This window comes from Gopherus evgoodei, chromosome 3 (assembly GCF_007399415.2).
Source record: "Gopherus evgoodei ecotype Sinaloan lineage chromosome 3, rGopEvg1_v1.p, whole genome shotgun sequence".
Taxonomy (NCBI): Eukaryota; Metazoa; Chordata; order Testudines; family Testudinidae; genus Gopherus; species Gopherus evgoodei.
Genome location: NC_044324.1, coordinates 104,366,071 through 104,392,773, shown reverse-complemented (window position 1 = coordinate 104,392,773; position 26,703 = coordinate 104,366,071). Strand labels below are relative to the sequence as shown.

At 39.6% G+C, this 26,703-nt stretch overlaps 1 protein-coding gene across 1 annotated transcript in view; it reads left to right on the top strand.

The window, feature by feature from the left end:
* Positions 1-26,703, top strand: part of TRDN (triadin) — a 307,073-nt gene that overhangs the window by 272,155 nt on the left and 8,215 nt on the right. Inside the window, exons 41-47 of the mRNA XM_030556221.1 lie at positions 1,868-1,915; positions 2,792-2,812; positions 7,204-7,230; positions 8,320-8,358; positions 8,581-8,622; positions 9,666-9,713; positions 18,434-18,463. Coding sequence (XP_030412081.1) covers positions 1,868-1,915; positions 2,792-2,812; positions 7,204-7,230; positions 8,320-8,358; positions 8,581-8,622; positions 9,666-9,713; positions 18,434-18,463 — 255 coding nt within the window. The remainder of the gene's footprint in view (positions 1-1,867; positions 1,916-2,791; positions 2,813-7,203; positions 7,231-8,319; positions 8,359-8,580; positions 8,623-9,665; positions 9,714-18,433; positions 18,464-26,703) is intronic.

Here is a 26,703-nt window from a genome sequence, read left to right as displayed (position 1 = left end):
ATTTAAGCAAATGTGTTTATTTCCTACAAATTATGCAATGCTAGTCTTCTTTTCTTAAATGAGTGTTTCTCTTCAGTTTTCTCTTCTCTTGCCTTCAAAATGCCATGCAACTTTCAAATTGTTAGAAATTATTGTGAAAGTGAACAAAAAAATTGAAACATGAGTTGCTGCTGAAGCAGATTTTTTCCCCTTTATTTTTCCATAGCAACTTATATTCTACTCATATGCAGTAGGATTAAGGTTGCTAACTGTCTAATCACATAAACCCAAACACCCTTGCCTCACCCCCTACTCCGCCCCTTCTCCGAGGCCCCGCCCTGCTCATTTCATCCCCCGTCCCTCCACTGCTTGCTCTCCTGCACCCTCACTCAGTTTCACTGGGCTGGGGTAAGGGGTTGGGGTTTGGGAGGGGGTGCAGGCTCTGGGCTGGAGCCGAGGGGTTCGGAGTGTGGGAGGGCGCTCTGGGCTGAGCCTGGAGCAGGGGATTAGGGTGCAGAAGGGAGTGTGGGGTGCAAGCTCTGGGAGGGAGCTTGGGTGCTGGAACAGGCTCAGGGCTGGGGCAGAGGGTTGTGGTGCAGGAGGGGGTATGGAAGGAAGGCTCCTGGAGGGACTGTGGGTGCAGGAGGGGGCTCCAGGCTGGGGCAGGGGGTTGGGGTATAGGAGGGGGTGTGTGAGCTCTGGGAGGAAGTTTGGGTGCAGGAGGGGCTCAAGGCTGGGGAAGGGGTGGAGTGGGGGTGAGGGTGAGGGGTGCAGGCTCCGGTCAGGTGGTGCTTATCTCTGGCTGCTCCCAGTCAGCGGTGCAGCGGGGTTAAGTCTGGCTCCCTGCATGCCCTAGCCCTGCACAACTCCTAGAAGTGGCTGGCATGTCCCTGTGGCCCCTGGGGGCGGGAGCTAGGGGTCTCCATGCACTGCTCTCTCCATGCGTCACTCCTGGAAGTGGCCAGCACATCCCTGCAGCCCCGGGTGCAGGGGGGACAGGGCCTGCCACCTGCAGATCCTAGTTCCTGGCCAATGGGAGCTGCGGAGGCACTGCTTAGGATGAGGGCAGTGTATGGAGACCCTCTCCCTCCCCCAGGGGCCACGGGGATGTTCTGGCCACTTCCAGGAGTGGCGTGGGGCCAGGGCAGGTAGGGAACCTGTCTTAGCCCACCTGACTTTTAGTGCCTAAAATCCCCTGGTTTGGCTTCAGTAGCTCCAGGAGATAAGAGCCTGATTCTGGGAGACTCCCTGCCAAACCGGGAGGGTTGTCAACCCTAACTGGAATGTATTCTGAACTTTTGGAGTTCAGCTAAAGTATCTGATTTGCAAACATAAATACTTGATAAAAGGATGGTAAATTTGCACATTTTTTTGAGAATTCAGAACTTTCAGTAGAATAATTACAGAGCTGATAGAAACCACTGTTTGGAAGGTGAGTTCCCATTGATCCCCAGTGATGGGGATTAGTCCCCAAAATACTTCAATGATCCACCTCTTTGTGATCTGTGCTGCTGATTAGAGGGTAGACTATATCCATAAATACTGAATTTATACTATTAAAAATTACCCCGTCGTTGGTTTTGCGGCATATGCTTTGAATCTCCATCTTGCAGAGTTTTTCATCCCTTGATGTACATGCATAACTCCTGGTAACATTAATAGCACTTACACCTGTGCATCACGAGGAGACTTGACATCTAGATGCAATAGTACTTATTGCTGCTTTGACTAGAATAGACTGCTGGAGGCTAGTCATTTGGCTTTCTTCCACAACAACAGCATGCGCAATATAAGATAAATATTTACTCTTGAAGAAAACATGCACGTGGCTCTTACTTATAAAAAGGTATGACTGACTTAGCTTTTTCATGGTGCTGCTTTTGTATAGAGCATAAAGCTGTTAGACACGAAAAAGAAGTTCTACAAACAAAATCAGGTAGGCGTTACTGTATATTCAGTTAGCCCTATATTTGAAACGGCTGTGTAGATAAAAGTCACACCAGAACTGCATATGACAAATGCCAAAATGTACAAGTGCATGACACTGTTGAACTTTTTGCAGCATACTGTCACCTTGAAGTGTGGCAAATAGCCATTACGTAACACTAGAATTCTTATGTCCATTTCTTCAGCTATATAAAGACAATTTCTTGCTTCCTTGACTCCACTCTTGTCAAAAGAGTTATGTCAGCAGAGTTTGACCCATAGTCTGAAAAGTGTTTGTTTTGAATACTCTCACCTACAAAATAATTTTGATATCATTCTGCTATTCATTTGGATTTCATTGAACTCCTGCATGGTTCAGATTCTCAGGACCAGGTACAGTTGCCATTTTCCTCAAGGATAGTTATCTCCCTAAACTAGCTTGTTCAATCCGTCACATTGGACTATCCATTTTCATTTTGTTAAATGACTTTTGGATATTACCATTAGTATGAAGTATCTCTGTGCAATTTATTTACTGCAGCAGCATGAAGCAGTACAGTTCAATTTCACTATAAAGTGATGACCACCCCTATCAAAGAGAGATTCTGCTCTGGACTCCAGAGTGAAAGAAGCTGTGTAGATGTAAGGTGGCCGTTGTTAATCATTATATTTCATTCTTGCATAGCACATTGTATCTATCTCAAAGTGATTATCATTATTGTTATAGTTATAATGTTGTTAGTTACAATAGTAACTTCACTAAAAACAAGGCTTAATTATATATGAGAATTAATAAATAAAGTAAGCCTGGGCTGGAAAAATATTATGCCAGCCTTCTCCATACATCTCTATTCTGAATATTATTCTTCCCTCTTTTACTTCTCAGCCAGATCAAAAGTAACTGCAAGTATGTGCCATAGACATTTTTTACTGAATATAAACCTCCCTTTAGATGCATGATGCCTTGGATTGGGTTTTGATTTTTGCAACTTTGTCATGCTAGAGAATACTATTTTCTTTTCTAAAAGTTGATGTATTGTGGATTTTATTCATTCTGCTTAAAAAGCGAGTGAGCCAAAGCTACTGGTGATCTAATATTGTGAAGCTGCAACAGTCATGTGATTACTTTTTATATAAGTTAAGTAAATTATCCTAGTAGCATAATTTAGTTTAGTGTGGTTTTAGGTGGGTGTGGTCAGATCAATTTTGATAAATTATAGATTAATTTGAAAAATTAAAACATAACAGAATTAGAAGAAAATGTTATATAATGTGTTTGTGCTATTTGGAAATAGTTTGTGTAGAGAATTAACCAGGCATGTTTGCTAGCCTTTTCAATAGCCTGTATTTTTTACATCTAACAAAATAAAATACCCAATTAAAATGAAGAAGAGAATGAAAGATCATGATATTTAAATGAGTTAGAAGAGAAATTAGACAACACACACAGAATGAGTCTTCCTTGAACTCCAGAAATTCCCCTTTTTGAGGACTATGGGAGTTCTGGTTATGTAAAGAAGAATTGGATTAGTGTCAATTACGTTGTGAAATTAGATGTTACGTACTGCACATTGTGTTAAAACAACTATAATACTTTTAATAAAGATCAGTGTTTATGCTTATGAAATGTGAGAATTAATTAATAGAATAAATACGTTCTAAAAGCATTGTAAAATACATAGATGTAGTTCATAGAAGGTCTGATTCAAAGCCCCTTTAAGTCAATTGAAAGCCAAAGCCCATTGAGGTCCAAGGGAGGATTTGGCCCAGACAATATGTGGAGGTTAATCCTTCAAACTAAAATAATCTATTGACATTATTATATGATGTCTCTTGGATATCAGATCACATGGACTAATAATGTCCATTATTTTCTAATGCAGGCAATACAGACATATATTCTTTACAGAAAGCTGCACTAATGAAATAATTTAGCAATACTTTAAAGAAATATTCAGATAAAGTAATATTTGAACTTAATTAAAACAGACTGAGGACAGAGAACATGAAAAACTAGTTACCACCTTAGGAGTGATTCTGAAACAAGTTTTCATTTAAAATAAATAAATAAATAAACCTCCATTAATACAACTTTGTTCATGTCTTTCTAAGAGAAAAAGCTTGTGATACAACTTGTGAACTACAATAATATAGCTTTTTTTCAGGGACATGTCTGTCAACAGAAGAGAAGGAAAATCTGTAAAAAGATGAGTGCTTGGGTACTGAGAAAATAACTAAAGTACATACCTTGGCATATAAATGATCAGAAAGGTCTTTGAGGCAGGATCTGTCTTTGTTATGTGTTCGTACAGTGCCTAGCACAATGGGGCCCTGGCCTCTTGGTGCTACTGTGATACAAATATGTATGAATGAAAATTATAAAGCCAAATCCTGAGAGGTCTTGACCACCTTCAACTCCCAGTGAAGTCAGCAGGTGGCAGCAACCCCTCAGCACTAGGACTGGTAGAAAATTTACCTTTCAAACTGTTTTGTAACAAAAATTGTGTCAACAAAACAGAACTCTTAGGGGAAAGGATCTGTTTTCTGGGGAAAAATTACAATTTTTAATTTAAAAAAATCACCCAAAGCCTAGAAGTTTTAGCAGAAAACAGACAAATTTCAATTCAGAAATGCAAGTCTTTAATTTTTGTGTGTGGAACTGCATTAAAATGTTTCATTTTTTTGCTCAGTTTGACAGTAGATCATATCCTTCTGAGCTACTATGTGTCCTGGGGGACTTGTAGTTTGGGTAGTTGATGACTCAGTTCTCTTCTGTGAGTGGGATCTCCAGCCAGAATACATCTCCCACGATGCAATGTGGCCATGGAACTTTCATGATGCAGCTCAACAAGAGGGAAGATTGTGTTGCATCGCGGGAGATGTTACTAAAGCATATGCTGTTCTGACACATGCCATTGACAAACAATAGCCAAGATGTGTCAATGTGACTTTTGTGGGAAGTATATGTGCAAAAATCCTTGAATCTGCATTTTGCTGCTTGGAATGATTGTATTGATCCAGATAAATAGTTTCTAATTTAAAAATGCCTGCAAACAGATAGCCAACTGTATACCTAAATATTTTTATCTACAATTTATACCCTGATCCAGTAATCCCTGTGTAGCTCTAGTTAAAAAACTTTCTGGATCAGCTTTATAGAGCATCCTCATTGACATGAATATCTCTTGGTTTTAACTGATCTTTTCACTCAAGGAAGAGCATTTATTCTGATTAGGGGCTGCCCAGTCCTAGTACTAACTGTGGCTTCACTGCAAATATTTCTAATTAATTTATATGTACATTATAGCACTGTAAAGCCATGGATACTAAGTAATCAGTGGTCTTAAGGGCTTGTGTAGCACAGCTATATGCTAAATGTATACCGATATTTTGAGTCAAATTTCTTTCCAATTTGTACCTTATGCTAGCCCATTAGTATCAATGGATCAGGCATTAATCAGCAGAGAATTTAGCTCATTATGTCAAAGGCAGGCCATAAACAGAAATAAAAAACTAAGTCTCAAGTACTCCCAAATTATCTCTGTAAATTTTAATAGTAATCACCAACATTAATTAGCATTTCATCATTAAAATAATTAGTAAACCATCCTATTTTCATTATCTCCAGTTTAGTGTCAAATGGTGTTTGTGTTGGCAATTGGTCATTTATCAAATCAGAGGCTTTAATAAAATCTGAAACACAGTTCCTGCATACTGATTACTTTAAAGGCTATCAAATTATGACTGGTTACCTTGAACAGAGGACAAAGCTTGTGGTAGTTTTTCTTAAATAAGAATTAATTGTTTGTTTATATGAAATGCTAACATGCAGTGAGAGAACCATTTACTGTGGAATTTTCAAAAGATCTCAACGTTGGTCCTTTACTGCCCCTGCAGAATTCAGTAGTGAAATTCCCAGCCTTGGGGTACAATTTCTCTCAACATTTTATCACTTGTTTTAATCCCCAGCTTTTTGGTCTTGGTGCAGATGATGGGGGAGAAGACAAAAGTGACTCTAAGTCTTCTTTAGGCCTCCCTTCCCCCACCAACTAGGCCAACCATGAGTCAGACAATTTCCTGTTCAACAGCCAAAGGAGAGAGGTAGTCTGGCAGCAGAAAATGGACAATAGATGATAACTGGGGCAAGAGGTGCACAAACTACAACTCCCATGGGGCACCATGCAGCATTTTCAAATGTATTATTATTATTATTATTTATTGGATGTTTGGTTTTTAAACAAAGTCTAAATTTTCCAAAGAAAATGGACATCTTTTGTAAAAAGTTTGTTTAGTTGAAGATGCAACTTTCCCCCCCCCCCCCCAAAAAAAAACAGTTTTGATGGAAAACTTTTGGCCAACCCTGTTTGATACAGAAGCCACCAGATGAAACACACCATTTTCAGCTGAAGTGAAAGGTAATAGTCCACCCAAAGTCAAGAAAAGTTTATATATATCCCTGCATACGGAACCCATCCAATTCTGTATTGTTCTAGGGGGCTAGGGTGACCAGATGTCCCGATTTCATAGAGATAGTCCTGATATTTGGGGCTTTTTCTTATATAGGTACCTATTGCATCCCTCCCTCTGTCCCAATTTTTCACACTTGCTGTCTGGTCACCCTATGGGAGGCTCACAACAAATTAATCTGGCCCAGTGTAAATTGGTGCAGATCCTTCACTGGAGCTATGTCAAAATTGGCTGTTTGTATCTGTTGTCTATTTTTTTGCAGCAGTTCCTAAGAACCACAAATGATTGTGCAAGGTATTGTACAAACACATAGCAAGAGACAGTTCTTGCTCCAAATAGCTTTCAGTCTAAAAAGACAAAGTAGATGGTTTGGGGAAACAAAAGATACGGAGAAGTGAAGTCACTTGTCCTAGGTCAGATAGCAAGTCAGTGTCAGAGCCCTTAATTAGGGTACATGGCTGGTAAAACAGCAGAGGTGAAAACTTAAACTTAAACCCGCTTTACTGAAAAAAAAAGATGTTAGGTAGCTATAACCTTGAGTGCTTATCCAAAAAGAGCCCTATTTAAATACTTACTGATCTGAAAAGCTTTCACTGGCACAGTAGCTGCATGTTGGATTATAGCACTTCAAAGGGTAGGATTCGCAGCTTTCACTGTTTAATTTCTGTGTACATGTCCATTGCAAGGACTCATTTATTTCCAAATTAATATCCTGTGACGATAGCTGCAGTTGAAAGTTAAGATCTATCAAAGCTGTCAACTTCTAAAAATAAAAAATCAAGCCTGAATGTCTTCATTTTTATTTATTTATTTCTGATTGTTTTCCTGAAGAACCAGCACCTGATATGACAGTAGCAGGTAATTTTTACACTTCTCTTAAATGTCTAACAGAAAGGACCAGTTGTATTCAGTATTGTTGTAGCCTTGTTCATCCCAGGATATTAGAGACAAGGTGGGTGAGGTGATATCTTTTATTGGTCCAACTTCTGTTGGTGGGAGAGACAAGCTTTCAAGCCACACTGAGCAATTCTTTAGGTCTGGGAAAGGTACTAAGCATGTCACAACCAAATACAAGATTGAACAGATAGTTTAGCATAAGTAGTTAGCACAGTTTTAAGGGACTCTTCAAGGTGAAATGGCTCATTAACTCCTCTGTAGTCACAGGGAAATAAGGGGGTTAGTGTGTTACAGATTGTTGTAATAAGCCATAAATCCAGTGCCTTCATTAAGGGCATGTTTTTTAGCATCTAGCTAGGTAAAGCAGTGAAACACAACCTCTCTAAACATGATTAACCAAATCCTTGGCTGGTGTAATCTGGCATAGCTCCACTGAAATCATGAGTGCTACGCCAATTTACAGCTGTTGAGAATCTGGCCTGATGAACTGATTCTTTTGTAGTCACTGTATTTATTTATTTGTAAGTGTCTGTGTTTGGGTGAGGTAGACAGAGGTGATTAGCATTAAGCCAGCTTGCATTAATCAGGTAGCACATGTACCAAGAGACACTGAATCCTTATTACAGCTGGTTGGATCATACGGAGTGAAAATGAACAGTTCTAAGGCATACTACCAGATCTCTGCTGTACTCAACAGGGAATATTGGAATGGCACAAATGCCTGCAGTTATCCACCTTAGTTAATTTCAGTGTGCTTAGCTGAGAATAGTCTTAGCTGATGAGCTGTATTCTGGGGGGTTGGAAAAGGAATGCTGATAAAGGGCATACACATATGTCATGCTAAGACAAGTATGTTTGTTTGGTGTAAAGCTTAATAAAAAGAATATAGTGCTGTAGACCTACAGTCCATTGAAATGGGCAAGATTTATCCTTGCTGTAAATTTAGAAACATTAATAGTTACACCAGGGATCAATTTGCTCTAGGTGTCCAAAATAGAATCCCCAATAAAGGCCTCTTAGTTAATGATATTTCCTTGCAAATCTTTCTAGCCAAGAAAAAAAAAGAAAAGGCTGCAAAGGAAAGAGAAGGTAAAAGCCGACTATTTGAGAAGTCTGTGTATGTAATATAAGATCACCATAGTAGTAATCTCATTGTCCTTGTTGTGAACATTACAACTCTTATTATTGTTGTTTAAAACAATCTCTGAAAGGTTTACCCCAGTTTCAACTGAAGACTGACCTTGATAATCTGATTGTTACAAAGTTAAATTGTCCCTTCCCTAAACTGTTATATTTCTTTCTCCTTTGTAGCAAAAACAGAGAAGAAACATCCCAAAGAGGGAAAAGCCAAAGGTAATAAAGGGAAGAGAAGCTCTCCAAGCAGTAATTTAAAATGAGAACATCAGGTTTTACAGTGATTAGAATGGAGAGCTTTATTGGTCTTTCTAATGTGTGTAGGGGAAACCCTGGAGTTGCACGTGACACCAAAGTAATTCCACATATAGGGCCCTCTATGTATGAGGTGAAGGGATGAAATCAACACCTTGAACCTGGAGGGGCTGCAATGTGGCCCTCTCCACAGCTGGTACATTAGCCTGTCTGTGGGATTCCCAGCCATTGTATCTACATAGGAGTGTAGTGGCCCCTTCCTGGTCTGCCCTAATGCTGCCTTCTGGGACAGCATATTTGGAGCTAGCATAGGTTCCATCTCCCCAGCGTGTGGGATATTTTTGAATTGCTGACCTGTATATTTTGTGATGACTGCATTCACAATTCCAGATAATTATCATTTGTGTAAAACATTTCTTGGTCACATATATGCTGGCTAAGCTGTTTAGGCTCCACAGTTTCAACCAAGTGCTGCTTTGTTCAGACAAACACTACAGTCATTTGTAGTTGCTGTGATGGTTTATGTAATGACCAGTAAAAAAAAATTAGTAGCATTGGACAGACAGACTAAGGTACTGAAAGGCATAAAACCACATATATGGAGACCAATTTATGGATATTCGTGCTAGTTAAACAGAGATCATTTTTCACAGAAGTGCAGATCTGGAAGGCCCACCTAGAGCCAGATATTCACACACTGATCCACAAAAATCAGAGACATCTGTCCACACAAAATGATCAGGCATACTTTTTTGAGGATTCAAATGGTCGGTTTGAAGACAGCTATTAGTAATATTTTAATAAAGCAGGTTTGTTAAACTAACATCCAGAGGCACCGTTTTCCTTGTTCTGAAATTTCCCTTTTTAAAAAGTTTGTTTGCAAAATCCACTTTGATCTGTTTTGTTTCTATAAACTGTGAAGTGTTTACCAGTTCAAAACCTATCAATTGTGTGTTTTTACTTAAATGCTAAAATTTCATTACTTATTATCTAATGTGTTTCTTTAGCAGTGCCAACAGTAAAAGAAATTCTAAGACAGCACAACCTGACAACAGGTAATCAATATTTCCTCTGTCTTATATTTTTAAAGAGACCCGTAGACTGCAAGCTCTTTATGTGCACAACTCTCATTAAAGTCAATGGGAGCTTCACAAGGGAAGACCTGACAGAATCAGGCCCATATTTATGTATTTGTAGACTGTTGTTTTTGGACTGTATCTCCATCCTTAACCCAAACATATTTTCAGCCAGTTACCTTTTAGACCAAATGGTCTGTCATGACACTGGAGATTTCTGATTTAGAACAAACATACGTTCCTCCTGGGAAATCTGTTCGATAGCACAAATGAACGAGCAAGAATCTGTCCAGTTTCCCTTGTCTCTCAGGATGGGGATCTATCCCTGTAAAACAAACAATATAACATAAAGGAGGGTGGGATATTTCAGTATGAAGTCTGCCTATAGTGTCTTGTCACATAAGCTCTTTGGGGTAGGGACCAGCTTTTTATTCTTAGTTTGTACAGCACCTAATGCAAACCTGGACCATGGCTGGGGTTCACAAGTGCTATGATAATACAAATCATCAGCTGGTTCTACTTATGGCCAGATCCTTGACTGCTGTAAATCAGTGCATGTGAGTTTAGTGGAGTTACAATGATTCATGTCAGTTGCCTTTAATCTCACTAGAGAGTAATAGCTGTCTGTAGTAGAGACTATGGAGTCAAATCCACTTTGAATTGTACTCTGTGGACTTTAAAGAGGTTGCCCCACTATAACTGCCAACAGCGTTTGGTCCAAGCTGTTTAAAACACCCTATGATGTCTCTAATTGAGCTCAAATATTTTTAGTTATAACGAAATGTGCAAGACAAGTGAACACAAAATTAACAATAAGGAAAAACAACACAAACTAAAAGCAAGCACACAGAATGTTGGCCCACTTCCAGGTGACTACTCACATGCTTAAAATTAAGCACTTGTATAAATGCTTTGCTGCATCAGGACTGATTGGCTTTCACATAAGAAGATATCTGCTCTTCTTTCGTTGGGAATGGTAAGTCCTGGGCTCAACAAATAGATTGTAACTCCTGCTAATTCTGTAATCCAATAAGAAATGCAGAAATTCAGGAGATAGAATCTGTGTTGCAAAGCAGGCCTCATTATTTTATGCTCACTTTTGGAGCTCAACATGTAAAGATAGGGAGTGTTCATAGTGCTGCCAGGTATTAACATTGCCTGACACTTCCCATTATAAGACCCTGTTTTCAGTTGCTTAGAACTTTGCCAAACTCTAACCATTTGGGTTAAAAATTTTAATGCCCCATGCCTGATTCAGGCTAACTTTTTTGGAAAAACGTCAGCCAAAATGGTTCCGTCATTTCTGAGAATGTGGCTAGGGAAATACGCTGTTTTGCCCATGCTGAATTCTTTGAAAAGCATTTGTATCCCCACGCTTTCAAGCAAGGACTTGAAATTTATCAGGGAGTTAGTTTCTTGTCAGGGATGTCTTTTGCCATCTATATGAACATCCACCCAAATATGGCCAAGTTATAAGCTGTTCACACAGCTCAACAGAAACTTCTTGAATGTTAGAAACTAAAATCTCTGAACATTCTGTCCATACTGGGCATTCTTTAGCTTGGACCTCAGCAGGACTTCCTTACAATTTCAGCTCTGGACTCTGCTGTGGGCTGTGCTGGATCCAGAAACTGAGACTAGGAATTGGGATGGGGGAGACTCAGACTCTTGGCAAGGAAACTGGGCGTGGGAGTTAGACAAGAAGGCCTGGGAGCCAGTTGGGAGCCAGAAAGAGGGAATACTGAGATTTGATGAAGAGCTGGGTTTAACTAGGCAAAGACTAGGAGAAGGAGCCAAGGAAGGGGTGGTGAAAAACAGCAATGGCTTGTCTACAGAGTCCCGCAGTTCAGACTACTAGTGTATGAATTGCAAGCACATTAATGTGCTGCATTCTAACTGCCTCATATGGACACCGCTGGTGTAAACTGATAGATTGGCAATCCCTCTATTTGAGCATGATCTCTGCCACAGATTTACATATGGGTCTTGAGACGACTCAGGGGTCTGATCCTGGAACTGCAAATCCACCTGCAGTAGGTACAGACATTTTGTGGCAGGCTAGCAGCCTACTGGGAGAAAGTTTTTTGTTTTTTGTGTTTTGTTTTTTTTGCTTCCTCCTTTCTCTCTTTTTAGCTTTGAGGGCAAGGCGCTTCTCCTCGAAGCGGGCCACTGCCTGATGGAGGATATGGCACCATTGTGGTCGGTTGGTGGCTTGCTCTTCCCAGCTTGTGATATCCACATCAGTTTTCTTAAGATATGCTTTCAGTGTGTTTTTGTAGTATTTCCTCGGATCACCACAGGATCTCTGACCATGGTGAGCTGAGAGTAGAGGACTTGTTTTGGGAGGTGAAAATCTGACATTCGCACACAAGGTCCAGCCCAGCAAAGTTGGTGCATGAGGATCATAGCTTCAATGCTGGTGACATTGGCTTCAGCTAGGATGCTGGCAGTAGTGCAGCGATCTTGCCACTTGACGCAAAGGATCTTCTGGAGGCATTGGTGATACCTCTCCAAACTTTTGCAGTGCTGTCACCCAGGCTTCGCATCCCCTGCCATTCATATTGGATCCCACAGGAGTGTACGAAAAACAATTGTCTTATAGACCTGGATCTTGGTGTCCTGCTGTAGGTCAAAATGTGAAAATGTGTTGGAGAAATTTCCCAAAGGAAGCACTTGTGCTGGATCTCACTGTCAATTTTTGCATTTTGAGAAAGTTGACAACCAAGTAGCAAAAGGGCTCGACTATCTCCAAAGTCTGTCTCTCTATGGTGATTTGTTGTGGGTCATGTGCAAGGCCTGAAACAGGTTGATAGAGCACTTTAGTCTTCTCAATATTGAATGAGAGTCCTAGGCTTCGGTAAGCTTGTGCAAGAAAATCCAGTCTGAACTGAAGGTCCTTCTCAGTGTGCACAAGGATGACACAATCATCAGCATACTGAAGATCAGTAATGGATGCCCTGAAGACTTCAGATTTTGAATGTAGACGTCGAAGATTAAAGAACCGCCCATCCATTCTATATTGAATATCAACTCCATTGGGGAGGTGATCTTTAACGAGAACCAAAATGACTGCTAAATATGTGGAAAACGGGGTTGGGGCAATAACACATCCTTGTTTAACCCCAGTTTTGATGACAAAAAGTTCCATCTCAAGGCCAGGACAGAGAACCGTGGCAGTCATCTGATCATGGAGAAGCCTTTGGACCTTAATAAATTTTGGAAGGCAGACAAATCTGGCCAGCACTTTCAACAGGGCTTTGCGATTGACAGAGTCAAAGGCCTTTGTCAAATTGATGAAAGCCATGAACAGGTCCTGATTTTGCTCCCGAGACTTTTCCTGCATTTGGCAGGCAATGAAGATCATGTTGGTTGTCCTGCGTGATGGTCTAAAACCACAATATTTCCTCAGTAAGGGGAAGTAAGCAGTTTAAGAGGATATGGGCAAGAATTTTCCCTGATGTAGATAGCAAGGAAATACCATGATAGTTTCCACACTCTGACTTATCTCCTTTCTTAAAGATTGTAAAAATGTTAGTGTTTTTCAAGTCCTCTGGTATCTTCTCGTTGTACCAGATACGAAGAAAAAGGGTTTTGGAGCTTCCCTACCAGTTCTCCATCACCAAACTTGTAGCCTTCACCTGGTATGCCATCTGGCCCTGCTGCCTTCTTGTTCTTAGTTTCCATAATGGCTCGTGTTACTTCCTCAAGGTCAAGGAGGTCAGCAAGAGATTCTCTTTCATGTTGTTGAAGTATAGATTGGATAGTGGTATCAGAGACTGTTGACTCATAGCTTAGGAGTAACTCAAAATGCTCCTTCCATCTGGTTTTGATGACTTTGATGTCCTTAAAATACACTGATCCATCTTGGACTCGGAGTGGTGTGAGTCCATGGGAGCATGGGCCATAAATGTCCCTTATTGCCTGAAAGAAACTCCTCATGTCATGTTTATCAGCATAAAGCTCAATCTCTTTGGCCTTTTCTCTCCACCACTTATTTTTGATGTCACTGATTTTCCTTTGGACTTCAGTCTTGAGTTGCTTGTATGACTCTTTTTTCTGCTGGTGTTATATGTCATTTTGCCATGTGTGATGAGCTTTTCTTTTCTGGTCAAGCAGGTCCTGAATCTCAGCATTGTTCTTATCAAACCAATGTTGGTGATGGCAGGTGACGTAGCCAATGGACACAGCACATGCCGAGAGAATGGCAGTGTTTAATCCATTCCAGAAATTTTCATTATCTTCGTCAGCTGTAGGCACAGTGGCAAACTTCTCTTGGAGATACTGCTGAAGTTTCTTCTGAGTCACTATATCTTCAGGAGACTTGACGTTGAATTTCTTTCATGCTATTTTTCCTAATTGTGATGCGTTGAGGTGATCTGGAAATTCACGATTGATCTAACAAGGCGATGGTCTGTCCAACAGTCATCAGTTACATGCATAGCCCTCATGATGCGGACATCCTTCCAATCTCGAGCTCTAAAATAACATAGTCAAAAGGGTGCCAATGCCTGGAGTGAAGGTGTCTTCAGGTGATCTTATACCTCTCACTTTGTCCAAAGGGGGTGATTTCATTATGATCACGCTATGTTCTACGCATTTGCTCAGGAGGAGGATGCTGTTGGAGTTAGCCTTTCCTACTCCTTCTTTTCCAGAGATCTGACTCCTGACTGACTCTAGCTTTAAAATCTCCAAAGAGAATGATCTTGTCCTCCTTGGGAATGTTGGTTAAGATCTGTATAGAATTGTTCCTTGGTATCCTCAACAGAATCCAGCATTGAGGCATACGTACTGATGACTGTAGTAGACTGATTGTTTCTGAGCTCAAGATGAAGAGTCATAAGATGTTCACTGATTCCTATGGGAAATTCTGTAAGCTGAATGTCAAATTTATTCCTAATTGCAAAATTGACACCATGAATGCTCCTGTCCTCTGCAGAATTTCCTTTCCAGAAAAACATGTAGCCTCCACCTTTTCCTCTCCGTTGACCTTCATCTGGGCACCTTGTTTCACTTAGAGAAGCGACATAGAGGTTATATATTGCAAGATCCCTGGCAACAATAGCAATTCTTCTTTCCGGGCTTATATTATCTTTGTTATCCATCAGGGTGCGAACATTCTTTTTATACCTTCGACCGCGGCAGAATGATCCCACTGGATGCAGTAATCCTGCCCGGAGTGTATGAGACAGCCTAGGTTTGGGGCACCTTTTATAGTCCTCTCCCCATGTGTGGGGAGCAGAGGGGATCCTAAAGAGGACTGCTCAGTCACAATAGTAGTTGCCGAATTGCACCCCGTCTCAGTCCAGGTGCCAGACGACCATCTAACTAGCACTGCCTATGTGCAGATTTGTGGCTAGGGACTGCCAGATTCACTAATCCTGTCCCTGTCACTAGTCCATCACTGCAGGGCTTGGAAGGTTGGAAAGATGTTGTTTCCCATGGTAGATGCCTGCACATGATTTCTTTTAATGTGGGGAAGCTGATGCACATACAGCAACCACACAATCATGACACGTTGAAGGTCTGGGACCCAGTGGCAGGGAAAGTCTGAGATGACTGGAGATCTCCACTTGCTGCAGCCTTCATCCACTTTCACAGCAGTTGAGACCCAAGGACCCTCTTCCATCTGATCCATCTGGGGGATTGGACCATGCTTTGTCTGGGACCTTCCCTCAGACATGTTTATCTTGGGAGACCCTACCAGGAACATGAAACTCCCAACAACTTAGCTCTGAGGATCATTGGAACACACAAACCCCTTCACCACAACAAGGTGATGGTCCCAAACTAAAAGGTACCTAGTACACATTATTATAGTCCTGTTTGAAAGAAGACTACATTAACATTAACTAGGTATCTTTTAGCTGGCACCAGCAGTGTCTACATAGGGCAGTTAGAACACGACCATTTAGTTCATTCTGCAGTTCACACCCCTATAGTCCGCACTGTGGAACAGTGTAGATGAGGAGCCCAGGGAGGGAGATTGGGACTGGGGAGCCAATGAAGAAGATGAAATGGATGGGGTAGAGGGGAGCTGAGACAGATGGGATGAGGATATAGGTGAAGAAACTGACACTGGCCAAGCCGGGAGACTGGGACAGATGGGGAACTGGGATGGAGAGTCCAAAGGCGTATAAATAGGATTCCCTGTGCAAGGACTGGGTTGAGGAGCAGAGACTGGGACAGACAGGTGAAGGAGAATGTCAGTGGGAAGAGGAGCCATTGTTGGGAAAGAGCTAGGACTGAAAATGGAACAGGTTGAAAGGAATGGGGCAGAAGGGTTCATTACCAGTAGAGTGCACTCCCTTCCACAGCCTGGAATGAAGACGAGAATCCCGAGTCTCTCCATTCTGCTGCCAACAAATATCTGTGAAAGCCGCTGGCAAAGTATGAGTCTCCTCCCCATTAGTGCTGGACCACACAGAGTATTATTATTATCCCTATTATTGCTATCACTTACTCTGTTAGCTCAAATGGCAGAGGTCTGTTTGGTGGATATAAAGGTTCCAACACGGACGATGACTCCTGTGGGTGTCATGTGGTAGGATTTTTCTTCAGTATGCTTTTTTTAAAACCTAGGAAATTACACCTCCCCCCCAAAATCGGTTACAAGAACATTATTAAGGCTGCAACGTGGAGTATGCAAAAGATAGGAAATGCTAGAATCAGTATTCCCTCTAATTTTTCCCATCCATGTGTGGAATGAATTTTGTTATGTGCATCAATATGGAGGTGACGTGTGCATATTATGCATATTGGTGCACATAACAAAATTCATGTAGTGGGGGTAGGACCAAAGGGTTCAGAGTGTGGGAGGGAGCTCAGAGCTGGGGCAGAGGCTTGGGGTGGAGGCTGCGGGCTCTAGCTGAGACTGTGGGTGCTGGGGATGAGGGGTTTGGAGTGCAGGCTGCCCTGGGGCTGCAGCAGGGAGAGAGGACTTGACTGTGCAATATTAATTCAGCTTACTATGATTTACCATGATTATTTCTTCTAGTAACCACTTTGTTTACATTATGTGATAGGTCAGTTTAGTTGCATGATTTTGTTGCTCCCTGATTCGATAATCCTAGCCCTTAAAGAGGTCTCAGGATGGCTGTGCAAATATATTTCCATAAATACAAACAGATAGTCACAAAAGTATTTTATGTTATCTCTTTCCAGTGTTTTTGTAAACAAAAATATTTGCTGGCGTATTTGTAGGCAACAATAATGGTTTTATAAATAACATCAAAGTGAATTATAGTCAAACATTTGTCAATTCTATATTTCAGTATTAGCTGAACTCTAAGAATTTAAAATCTGAGAGCAAATTTAAGATACTATAAAGAGTTGGAGCTTCAGTTCTGCTTCCTATGTATTTCTATTTGATGCTGATACATTAAGCACAGTGTATGGAATACTAATACTTTGTACTGGAATAATCGAAGCTCAGTATTTAAGAATTCTGAGATCATCTAAAAAATTAAAGAAGAAATCTGCTTTTGGCATCTAAAGCTTGAATAGAGTAGTTTCATGTTCTTAGATTTGGATTTGAATCTTCATCTGTTTCTTGATATTATAAGGCAATCAAATAAAGAACAATGAGCAATTTTAAAATCTGTATATATCTTGAATTTTAGAACATTCATATATACAAGGATTTAAGCAGAACCCCACCAAACAAAAGCAATATTGATACTCGCAGTAGACAATAACTTATATTCCTTAGTAAAGCTGTCCACCAATTATTTAAAATATATATATATCATTAGATATGGGCCTGTCTAAATGTCAAAGATAACCTTCCATAAAGTTCAGGAATATTTGGCTCTGTAGTTTTTGCTCAGTCAAAAATAGAAATAAGCACAAGTAGGGAAGTTCAGACACACATTTAGAGCCAAATAATACCCAAAACTCCCGACTGTCCAGGTCCCAGTTTGTCACTGGGACTATTTCATTTATTTTATAAGACTGTCCTGTAGGTGTTAACAGTTACGATTGAGTTTGAAAAGCTAAACAGCTGTATACGTTGTTGTTATATTATAATTACTTTATTTACAAATAATGCAACAATACAGTGAGGGAGAAGCAGAGGGTGAGATTACAACAATCAGACCATAAACTATGATAACAGATACATATATGTTTTTGTTAAGTTGGTGCAATGTTCAGACTAATGGACAGGGTGATTCTGTCCTAGGTAAAACAAATATATTTAGCAATAGAAAGGTAGCTTCACAAGCAGCCTTCATTTCAGGAGTAGAATAACAAGTCTTCTATCTGTGTTTTACTATTTTGTGAGGACTTAAAGGTCCTCATGTCAAACAATTTTATGCCTGCTGCCCAGTTGAAGTCGCATCTCGGAGAAAACTTTTCTCAGTGAAAACTTAAATTATGATAGAAAAATCCTTAATACAAACAAATTATACTACCATGTCTATTGAAGGAAGCATTTTTCAAATAGATTTATTTTTTGCTCCTACAGTGGAAGATTGCAGTCATTTCTCAGATGTTTTCCTGTATAAAAAGGATTAATCCAATCACATTATCATCAGAAGATATTAGAGGGCACTTAGTAATCACCCCTTGAAAAACTCATCAATTCCAGCAGATGAATTCATTATGAGTCTGTATTAACATGTAGAGATTGACAGTTACCATTAAGTTATTTTATTGTCTTGCATTTAGTGTCTACATGTCATATATTCTTTCCCTTACAGAGAAGATTTCTAAAGCTGCAAAAACAGCAAGTAAGTTCTATTTAGTGTTATAGCCATTTGTGAGACCGTCTTTAATGTTCAGGTGACATATACTTGTCAATGCTGGAACAGATAAGATTTTTCAAAAGTTATTTATTCTGACATACTCACAAGGAATGAGTCTTTTTTCCTCCCCTGAAACCTTTAGAGGATTGGGGGGAGGGAGGACTGTTACTAGAGTGACCAAACAGCAATTGTGAAAAATTGGGACAAGGGCTGAGGGATAATAGGAGTCTATATAAGAAAAAGACCCCAAAATTGGGACTGTCTTTATAAAATCGGGACATCTGGTCGCCCTAGCTGTTACATACCTTATTGAATTTAAGATTATACTTTTCTACAACAGAGAAGAGGTAACTGCCACAAAAGTGAACTTAAACTAGCTGAGAGAGGGACAAACAGGATAAATAGCTCTCAACTGAAAGCTGAACTACTGAAAATTCAGTGTTACATCTTCCGCTCTCTTTCTTGCCTATTGTATGTCAGACTGTTCGTATATTGCAAATTTGTGATGTATTTAGTATCCTGGCAATAGAGTCTCACAGCTCCACCCCTTTTTTTATTTAAAAAAATCAGTTGTTGGTATCAAACGTCTGAATTTGGTAACTTGACTGCGACTTGATTGTTGTTCATTGAAGCTTAGCAAAAAATATTGAGGAGAAAAATCATGACCGTCTCAAAAAAAGGACATGAGGATAACTAAAAGGAACATTATCAGTAACAACTGAGACTCATAGAGAAATGATAAACTCAAAAAATGTATATTAAAGATTCCCTAATTTCTTTTTTCACAAAAATTCATCATTTAATCACTAATATTATTTTTCACTTCTTGGACCTTGAGAGTTCACACCCTTTCCTAAAAAGTAATGGAATTAGCTCATACTCTGAGGTATGTCATGGTTTTATACTTAAGATCTGTACCACCCATATAACATATCTGATTGAATCTTTGGCTGTTTTAATATTTAGTACTTCATCTGACCTCGGAATACCGTAACTTTTTGTTAGTAATTCCATTTTTCTGAGGTTATCCTCTATGAAACCATCTTGAGAAACTAACAATCTTGAGATATGTAGATAAAATGAAAGTTTTAGGGCCAGATTCAAAGCCTATTGAAGCCACTAGAAAGTCTCCCACTTCAGTGAGTTTTGGATTAGACTCAAATCAAAGATTAAAAACAAAAGGTCAATGCCTGGTTTAATTATAAGGAAATTGATAGCCTGTCTCTGTAGTACCATCATAATCTATTATAAGCTACACACTTAATATCTCAATACATGGGACTTGCTCTACCCTTTGAAACATGTATATCCCTGTGAAGACTGTGGAAGTTTTGTACAAATACAGCGGACACTATGTAGACCTTGTGAATAGGCTGGATCCCTGCTGGATCCTTTGCAAGTGCACATGTATACTGAGTTCTTGTCCTAACTAACCCCCTTTCTGGGGAGTTGGCTTTATTGTTAACTAGAGCCATGCAAATGACTGCCAGTGAACAACAACAACAAAAATCAGTTCCAAAAAACTAGGGGGTGGTGTGAGGAGAACTGGTTTGATTTGAACTGAAACTGAACTCTTGTTGACGTTCTGATGAACTGAAAAAAGTTGGGAAAAAATTGTTTCAGGATGAACTAAATGTTTTGTTCAACTTGAAATGAAATATTTTGTTTCGGGTATTTTGACCTTTTCTAATAAAAGCAAGGGAAATGAAAGGCTATATTCATAAAACTGAGGAGTCCTTATTATACCAAATAGCCCAATGATTAGGGCACTCACCTGAGATGCCCAGGTTAAGAGCTATTATGGAATAGCAGACTCTAAGGGTATGTCTACACTGCAATTAAAAACTCACTCCAACCTGAGACCAAATATCTACACTACAGTTAAATAGCTCTTTAGCCTGAGTCACGTGAGCCCAAATCAGCCAGCCAGCCACAGGTTTTCAGTTGCAGTCTAGACATACTGTATGAGCCAGTATATAAATGCAGAGCTCTTCTATTGACTCCCCCTAAACTGTGCTAAACCCCTATGTTAAACTTTAGGGTGGTCACTGCAGAGTTGTGCAGGCAGATTGGTATAAGAATGGCCATACTAGGTCAGACCAAAGGTCCATCTACCCCAGTATCCTGTCTTCCGACAGTGGCCAATGCCAGGTGCCACAGAGGAAATGAACAGAACAGATAATCAAGTGATCTATCAGAGGCCAGGCAAACAGAGGCCAGGGACACCATCCCTGCCCATCCTGGCTAATAGCCATTGATGGACCTATCCTCCATGGAGTTATCTATTTCTTTTTTTAACTCTATTATAGTGTAATTAACTCCAACTGCAATGAGGCCCAGATTTGAATTCCCCCTTTGGAAGCAGGGTTTGAACCCAAGTCTCCCAGTTTGTGCTCTAACTACTAGGCTATTGGCTATTCTAAGGGAGGGCTCTCTCAAACTCTTGTGCTAATGCTTTTACACTTTGCATAAATCTTTAAATAGTAATTGAAACCAAGATGAAACGCAGGTATTCCCCTTCCCAGGAGCATGCTGTAACTATTAGTCATTCCCACTCTTTCTCTCAAGCCCAATGACTATTCAAGTATTTTGCCTCAACAGGAGAGATTCATTGAGACTCACTGTAGAATAGCCAATTATCTTGTGGTTATGGCATTCATCGGGGGTAGGGGCAGCTTGACTTCAAGTCCCTGATATAGGGTAGGTATACAAACCTGGGTCTCCTACATCCTAGGTGAGTGTCCTTACCATGGAGCTACTAGGCAGAAAGTCCTCATCTTCCTCTGTCTTGTGAATAGCTCCTGAATTCCCTTGTGACTCTAGCCAGAACAATTGAAATATTTCATTTTGATAATGTCCAAATGATTCAGTCTGATATTTCTGAAGTTTTCCCTTTTTCATTTTACCCAAAACAATTCACTGAAATTGACAAATTCACTAAATGTTTCCGTCAACCTAATCAACATTTTTCAGCCAAAAACAAACAAAAAAAATCAGCTAAAATTTTTCACTTGGATCTACTGGTAAAGCAAAAGCAATAACACAGCATCAACCACACCCTCAGCTTGGTTGTTCCTAGAGTTCTCTTAACGATCTTCTCTCTCCTAGCTCCATAGTTCCTTCTGTCCAAAAGAGGTATTTCCACCCTGCTTTATATAATGGTTGGAGTTAATTGAACCAGTCTGTCAAAACAACTCAGTAGTGACCGCTTGGAATTTTAACATAGGGTTTTAGCATAGCCTAGGTTGAGTCAACAGAAGACTTACTGTACTCCTCTACAGGATCTCAGAGTCTGCTATCCTGTAATAGCTCTTACACCTTACTTGTTCAATCCTCCAGTCATGAAAGTACATATTAGTTACTTCCTTTCATTATTAGTTTATTCATATTATTTTGCTATACCTACACAGTATCACTGCTGCGAATGTGCTTTACAAAGCACATGGTTAGACACTGCTCCACAGTGTTCAATTAAAGATAAACCATAAGGAGGGGAGCAAGCAGTTGAAGTTTATCAGCAGTGGAAGCCTAAGTTAAAGGCATATGGCCTGATAATCCGTAGTCCTGAATCTTGTATAGTCATTTACTCCACTGCAAAATGAATGTGAAATGGGTATAAAATGCTAGTGAATGAGAGCGAATGCAGTGGAAATCAGACCCATGGGTAGAGATCTGAAGGAGGAGAAAGAGAGGTCGTTTGGAAGAAGAAGGTTTTCCAAGCATATAGCAAAGCACGAGAAAAAGTAAAGTTGAGAAGGGGACAAAGGTTGTTTTCAATGACTTATTCATACTAGTGATGTTACTAAGCATTATTTAGAGTGTTAAATATACAAATGAATGTCTCTCCACATTTACTATAACTCTAGGGATAAACTGATCAGTTTTATAACTAAACATTGTATGCAAGTCATAGATTTAATGCTGCACAGAGAACCTGAATAGACTTATTTAACATGCAGTTTTAGATCCAATAATGAGATTCTGATTTGCCTAACTTTGCAGAAAGAATTTGAATAGTTGTGTTATTTATGCCTATTGGACAGTGAATTAATTTTCCCCCTCTATAAGTAGGTCAAAAACATTTCTCAGAAACAAAACTGATTGGCTGTATGTATTTAATAAATATGCAGAATTTGTGACAGATCAGAAGATAAAAATCAAAGTAACTATTTAAAAATATCTCTAGAGTTGAATGATTCTGCTACAAAAGCAAGTTAACAATAACGAGTGTCTTCATGTTCTTTATTACACAGTTGGTTCTTACCCCTTTGGCAGATTAATCTTCTTAAATCACATTGCTAAATAGAAGGGAAGAAAAGTGTGTATGTATGTATGCATTGTGACACTGCTATGATGCACCTGCTGGAACAGACACTGTGTCTAAAGTGTTGTTCTCCTCCAACAGATTTCTAGGCACATAAACTAATGCCAGAGATTACATATCAGGTGAATGTCCATGAGAACAATCCCTCTACTACCCCTGAAATGTAACTCTTCCAGTGTTTTATTCCATTTCTTCTAATAACAACTAGTTTGGAGGCCAGAATGACAATCTGAAAAATTTCTGATCATAGAACTTGTGTCTCTAAAAATTCATAAGAAATTACATAGACCCAGTGAAGCAGGACTGATCTTATGTTTCCAAAGTTCTAATTAGTGGAAGTTGAACCCACTGGAGCCATTTCAGTTACACCATGCAGCCCAAGTCAGTGGGACCAGCTCTGTTCCAGTAATTACCTAAACAGCATTGGAGGTAGTGTAGACTATTTTTAAATTATTTAAATTAAACTTTACATACTTATCCCACTATTACTATTGCTGGAATTCTACAGTGAGAACCCAAGGTGGGGAGGGCATTTTAATTCAGTCTTTTCTTTCTTATAAGAAGTTTCTTTTTAAAACTACCAGGTCTTATCCTTATAATTCCAGCACTGTTTCTTAAACTTACCTATACCTTCAAAGAGAAGAGGTGTTATTATGGGAGAAGTAATTCATCTGCATTAGAAAGTTAAAAGTGTAGGGTTTTGTTTTACATTGGTCAACAATATATGTGGTATTAACTTCCATTTAGTTGATATCTATTACTGTCACCTTGATGGGATATTTACTGTTTGATTTTCATGTTGCAAAAAATAAATATCTAATCATTCAGTGCAGCTTTTCAGACAGTATGATGTTAATATAAAACATTAGCTGATCATGCTGGCCCTAGGAATAAGTCTGCAGAGACCTGTCACATCAACATGTCTAAAGTACATGATCAGTACACAGCTTGTGCTATCAAATCACTGTAGCTCTTCTTGTGGGGAATGAATACTAATGAAATCAACAGCACTGCAAGACTGCTACAGTTAATGGAAAAACTCCCACTGACTTCCCAGGGTTTTGGTTTGGGACCTAAATTTACTTCTGTTCTGTGAGGAAATAATTCCATGAATGATTTAACTAGTTTATTCTTTGGTTTCACAAGTGAAACCTGTCTGAATGCAGTGTGTTGCCACTCTTGAAGAAGCTTTTTGCAAGTTTGATGTTGGCAATCGTATTGTAGCACTCAGTTTCAGACTGCGTACTCTGATAATTTGTATGCTTTGTTGAAATGTGTCTATTTTCATCAGTTAGGTGTTGTATTAGTATGTCTTGCATGGTTTATTATCTAACAGGAAGAAGTGTTTAATTAGTTTGTGGGGAGTGTTGCACTTTTGGTTCATTCACACACACGGGGTAGCTGTGTGGCTGATTATAAGGGATTGTAGGATGAAATACAAGCATTTCTCTATCCATGCATCCTCTGAGTTAAACCTTCATATGAAATGGTTCCAGAGCCAGTTAGCAAGCTGTAGAGTTTTTTAGTCCCCAGCACGACATTTTAGATACCACATGTCATGTTCAGCATTATGGCTGCTAATCAATTAGGGATTCCTCTCTCTGTGGTGACATAAGATCTGTAGATGTAAAAGTTCTATTTGCTCTCAGTTTAAATTGTTTTCTACAGCTCATAATAATACAGTATTAATTATAAATAACTATTATATATTTTTAAATTACAATAGTTATAAATACATTGTGAAAGCATTCTCAAACCAAGCCTTCAGTTTTGCTCTCTCGATCAACTAGGGGTACCTATGGTAGAATTTAGGTTTTAATTACCAAATTTGTGGATGCAATTTGTAGACAGACATCTTGGGACAGATCCTCATCCTCTTTTTATCTGGACATGGTGAACTCTGTGGGAACCAGGGGGAAAGGGGACTGTAAGCCTCCATTAATGCTCCCTGATTCTCATGCCACAAGGTATGAGGCTGGGTCTGAGGACCAATTTAGAGTAGCATGAGGGCTGCTCTAAATTACAGCACCTACTAAGGGCCTCATGGGGCCCAAACTGCATCTATGGATTAATGCAATATAGGGGCATCCTGTCCATCTCCTCTCTTGTGGACATACTACCTATGTCGACAGCAATAGGGGGTGATGAAGGAGCTTTTTCTGACTGGGATAATACCAGAGTAATCTCACCATGATTGGCTAAAGCAGCTTTACAACTAGAATCTTCCAGCCAATACATCACAGAACTTCTACATGTCATTGGTGGATCTGGCACTTAATCTTATTGGCTGAGCTGGATTCTTGTATCACTTTCTTTGATGTCCACTTTGCACTTGCTGCAGTGCAGCTTTAGTAAAGAGTAATTAGTTGTTTTTTTGCAGTCTTCAGCCATCGGTGTTGTTAGAATTAATATCCCATTGAACATCTCATTTGCTCTTTAAACAAAGCAGCTGTTTTCAAAGAACATTGCCTTTGTCCTAATTAAACTGACAGCCCCTTTTGAAACACTTATTTCTTGTAAAATCAAGTACAGTATTAGTGGGAGTTACATGTATATGAGTGTATGTGTATGCGCTGGTAAATCTGCCTTCAGGCTTTGCTGATTGATCTGCTTTAGATCATTTTTTGTAGATTAAAAAAGTGGCTGTTCCCTTTAAATTCCTGGCCCAGGTGTACTTTATTGATAACTGTACTGCTAGTATTTTGTTGTCCCAACCTTACTTAAACTCCAAAGTTTATTTCTTCAGCGCAGTCTAGAAACTATACAAGGTAAACTAGGACAGCAAACCTTTTAAATTCTTAAGAATGCTAAAATTTGTCTTTTGCTACCAGAACATGATATTTGAGAAGACTTTATTAAAATGGTTGTTTCCACCATGATTATTTTTTTGCAAAATGATCATATTACTTCCTTCATTCAGTGGTAACTCTGAACAGTGTTCGTTGCCAGCCTCGAGATTTATATAGTTATAAGCCTCAATATTTATAGGGCAACCATTCAGGATTTTTTTACATCTGCTAATCAAACTCTATCGCATAAACCTCACATGTGTAATGATTTCAAATGTGACCTGCTTTGAGACTTTCCTTCCTTTTCTTGCATAGTTTGAAGGGCAGTGCTGTACTTTAGCCATTTATTCCATTGGACACTTTCCTAGCCTGCAATTTTGTTTTATTTTCAGTGTTGATGTAGCTGCATGGATCCCAGGATATTAGAGGGACAAGGTGGGTGAGATAATGTCTTTTATTGGGCCAACTTCTGCGGGTGAAAGACTTTTTTCTGTTTACACATATCTTCTTCAGGTGTCTGTAAAAAGTTAAAACTCTTTCACCCGCAGAAGTTGGTCCAATAAAATATATAACCTCACTCACTTTGTCTCACTCTTCTATTTATCATTTTTATTTTGGGTGTGGATTTTCTCTGTATGGTGCTCTCCAGAGAGTTGCCTGGTCTTCATAGCTGTAAACTGCGAAGTTGAAAAAGAACACAAGATGTGAAAGCTAAAATACAATCTGTATGCTGCTATGTTACATGTGGTCCAACAGAATCGTGCAACAGAGAGCTAGCTCAGAATTGTGGGACTTGGTAATTGGCTCTTGGAGTCATAGGCATAAAAACACTGCACCTGATAGTGAGGTTCTGTGAAGATTTGAGAGAGCTTCAGTGAAGGGTAATTTTATGGGTCCCTCCCACCTGCTCATCTCTCGCCTCCTATATTGATGAATAAGGCTTGTAGTTGTCCTCTTGGTTCCATTCCATTTTTCCTCCATTGCTGCCTTCAGATTCTCATGTCAGTGACCTTCCCTTGAGTAGAGGGTCTTAGACTCTAGTTCCCTCCACAGACCATTGTTGTTTTCTTGGAATTCACCAGAGTGGATACCAAACACTGACACAAGTTGCT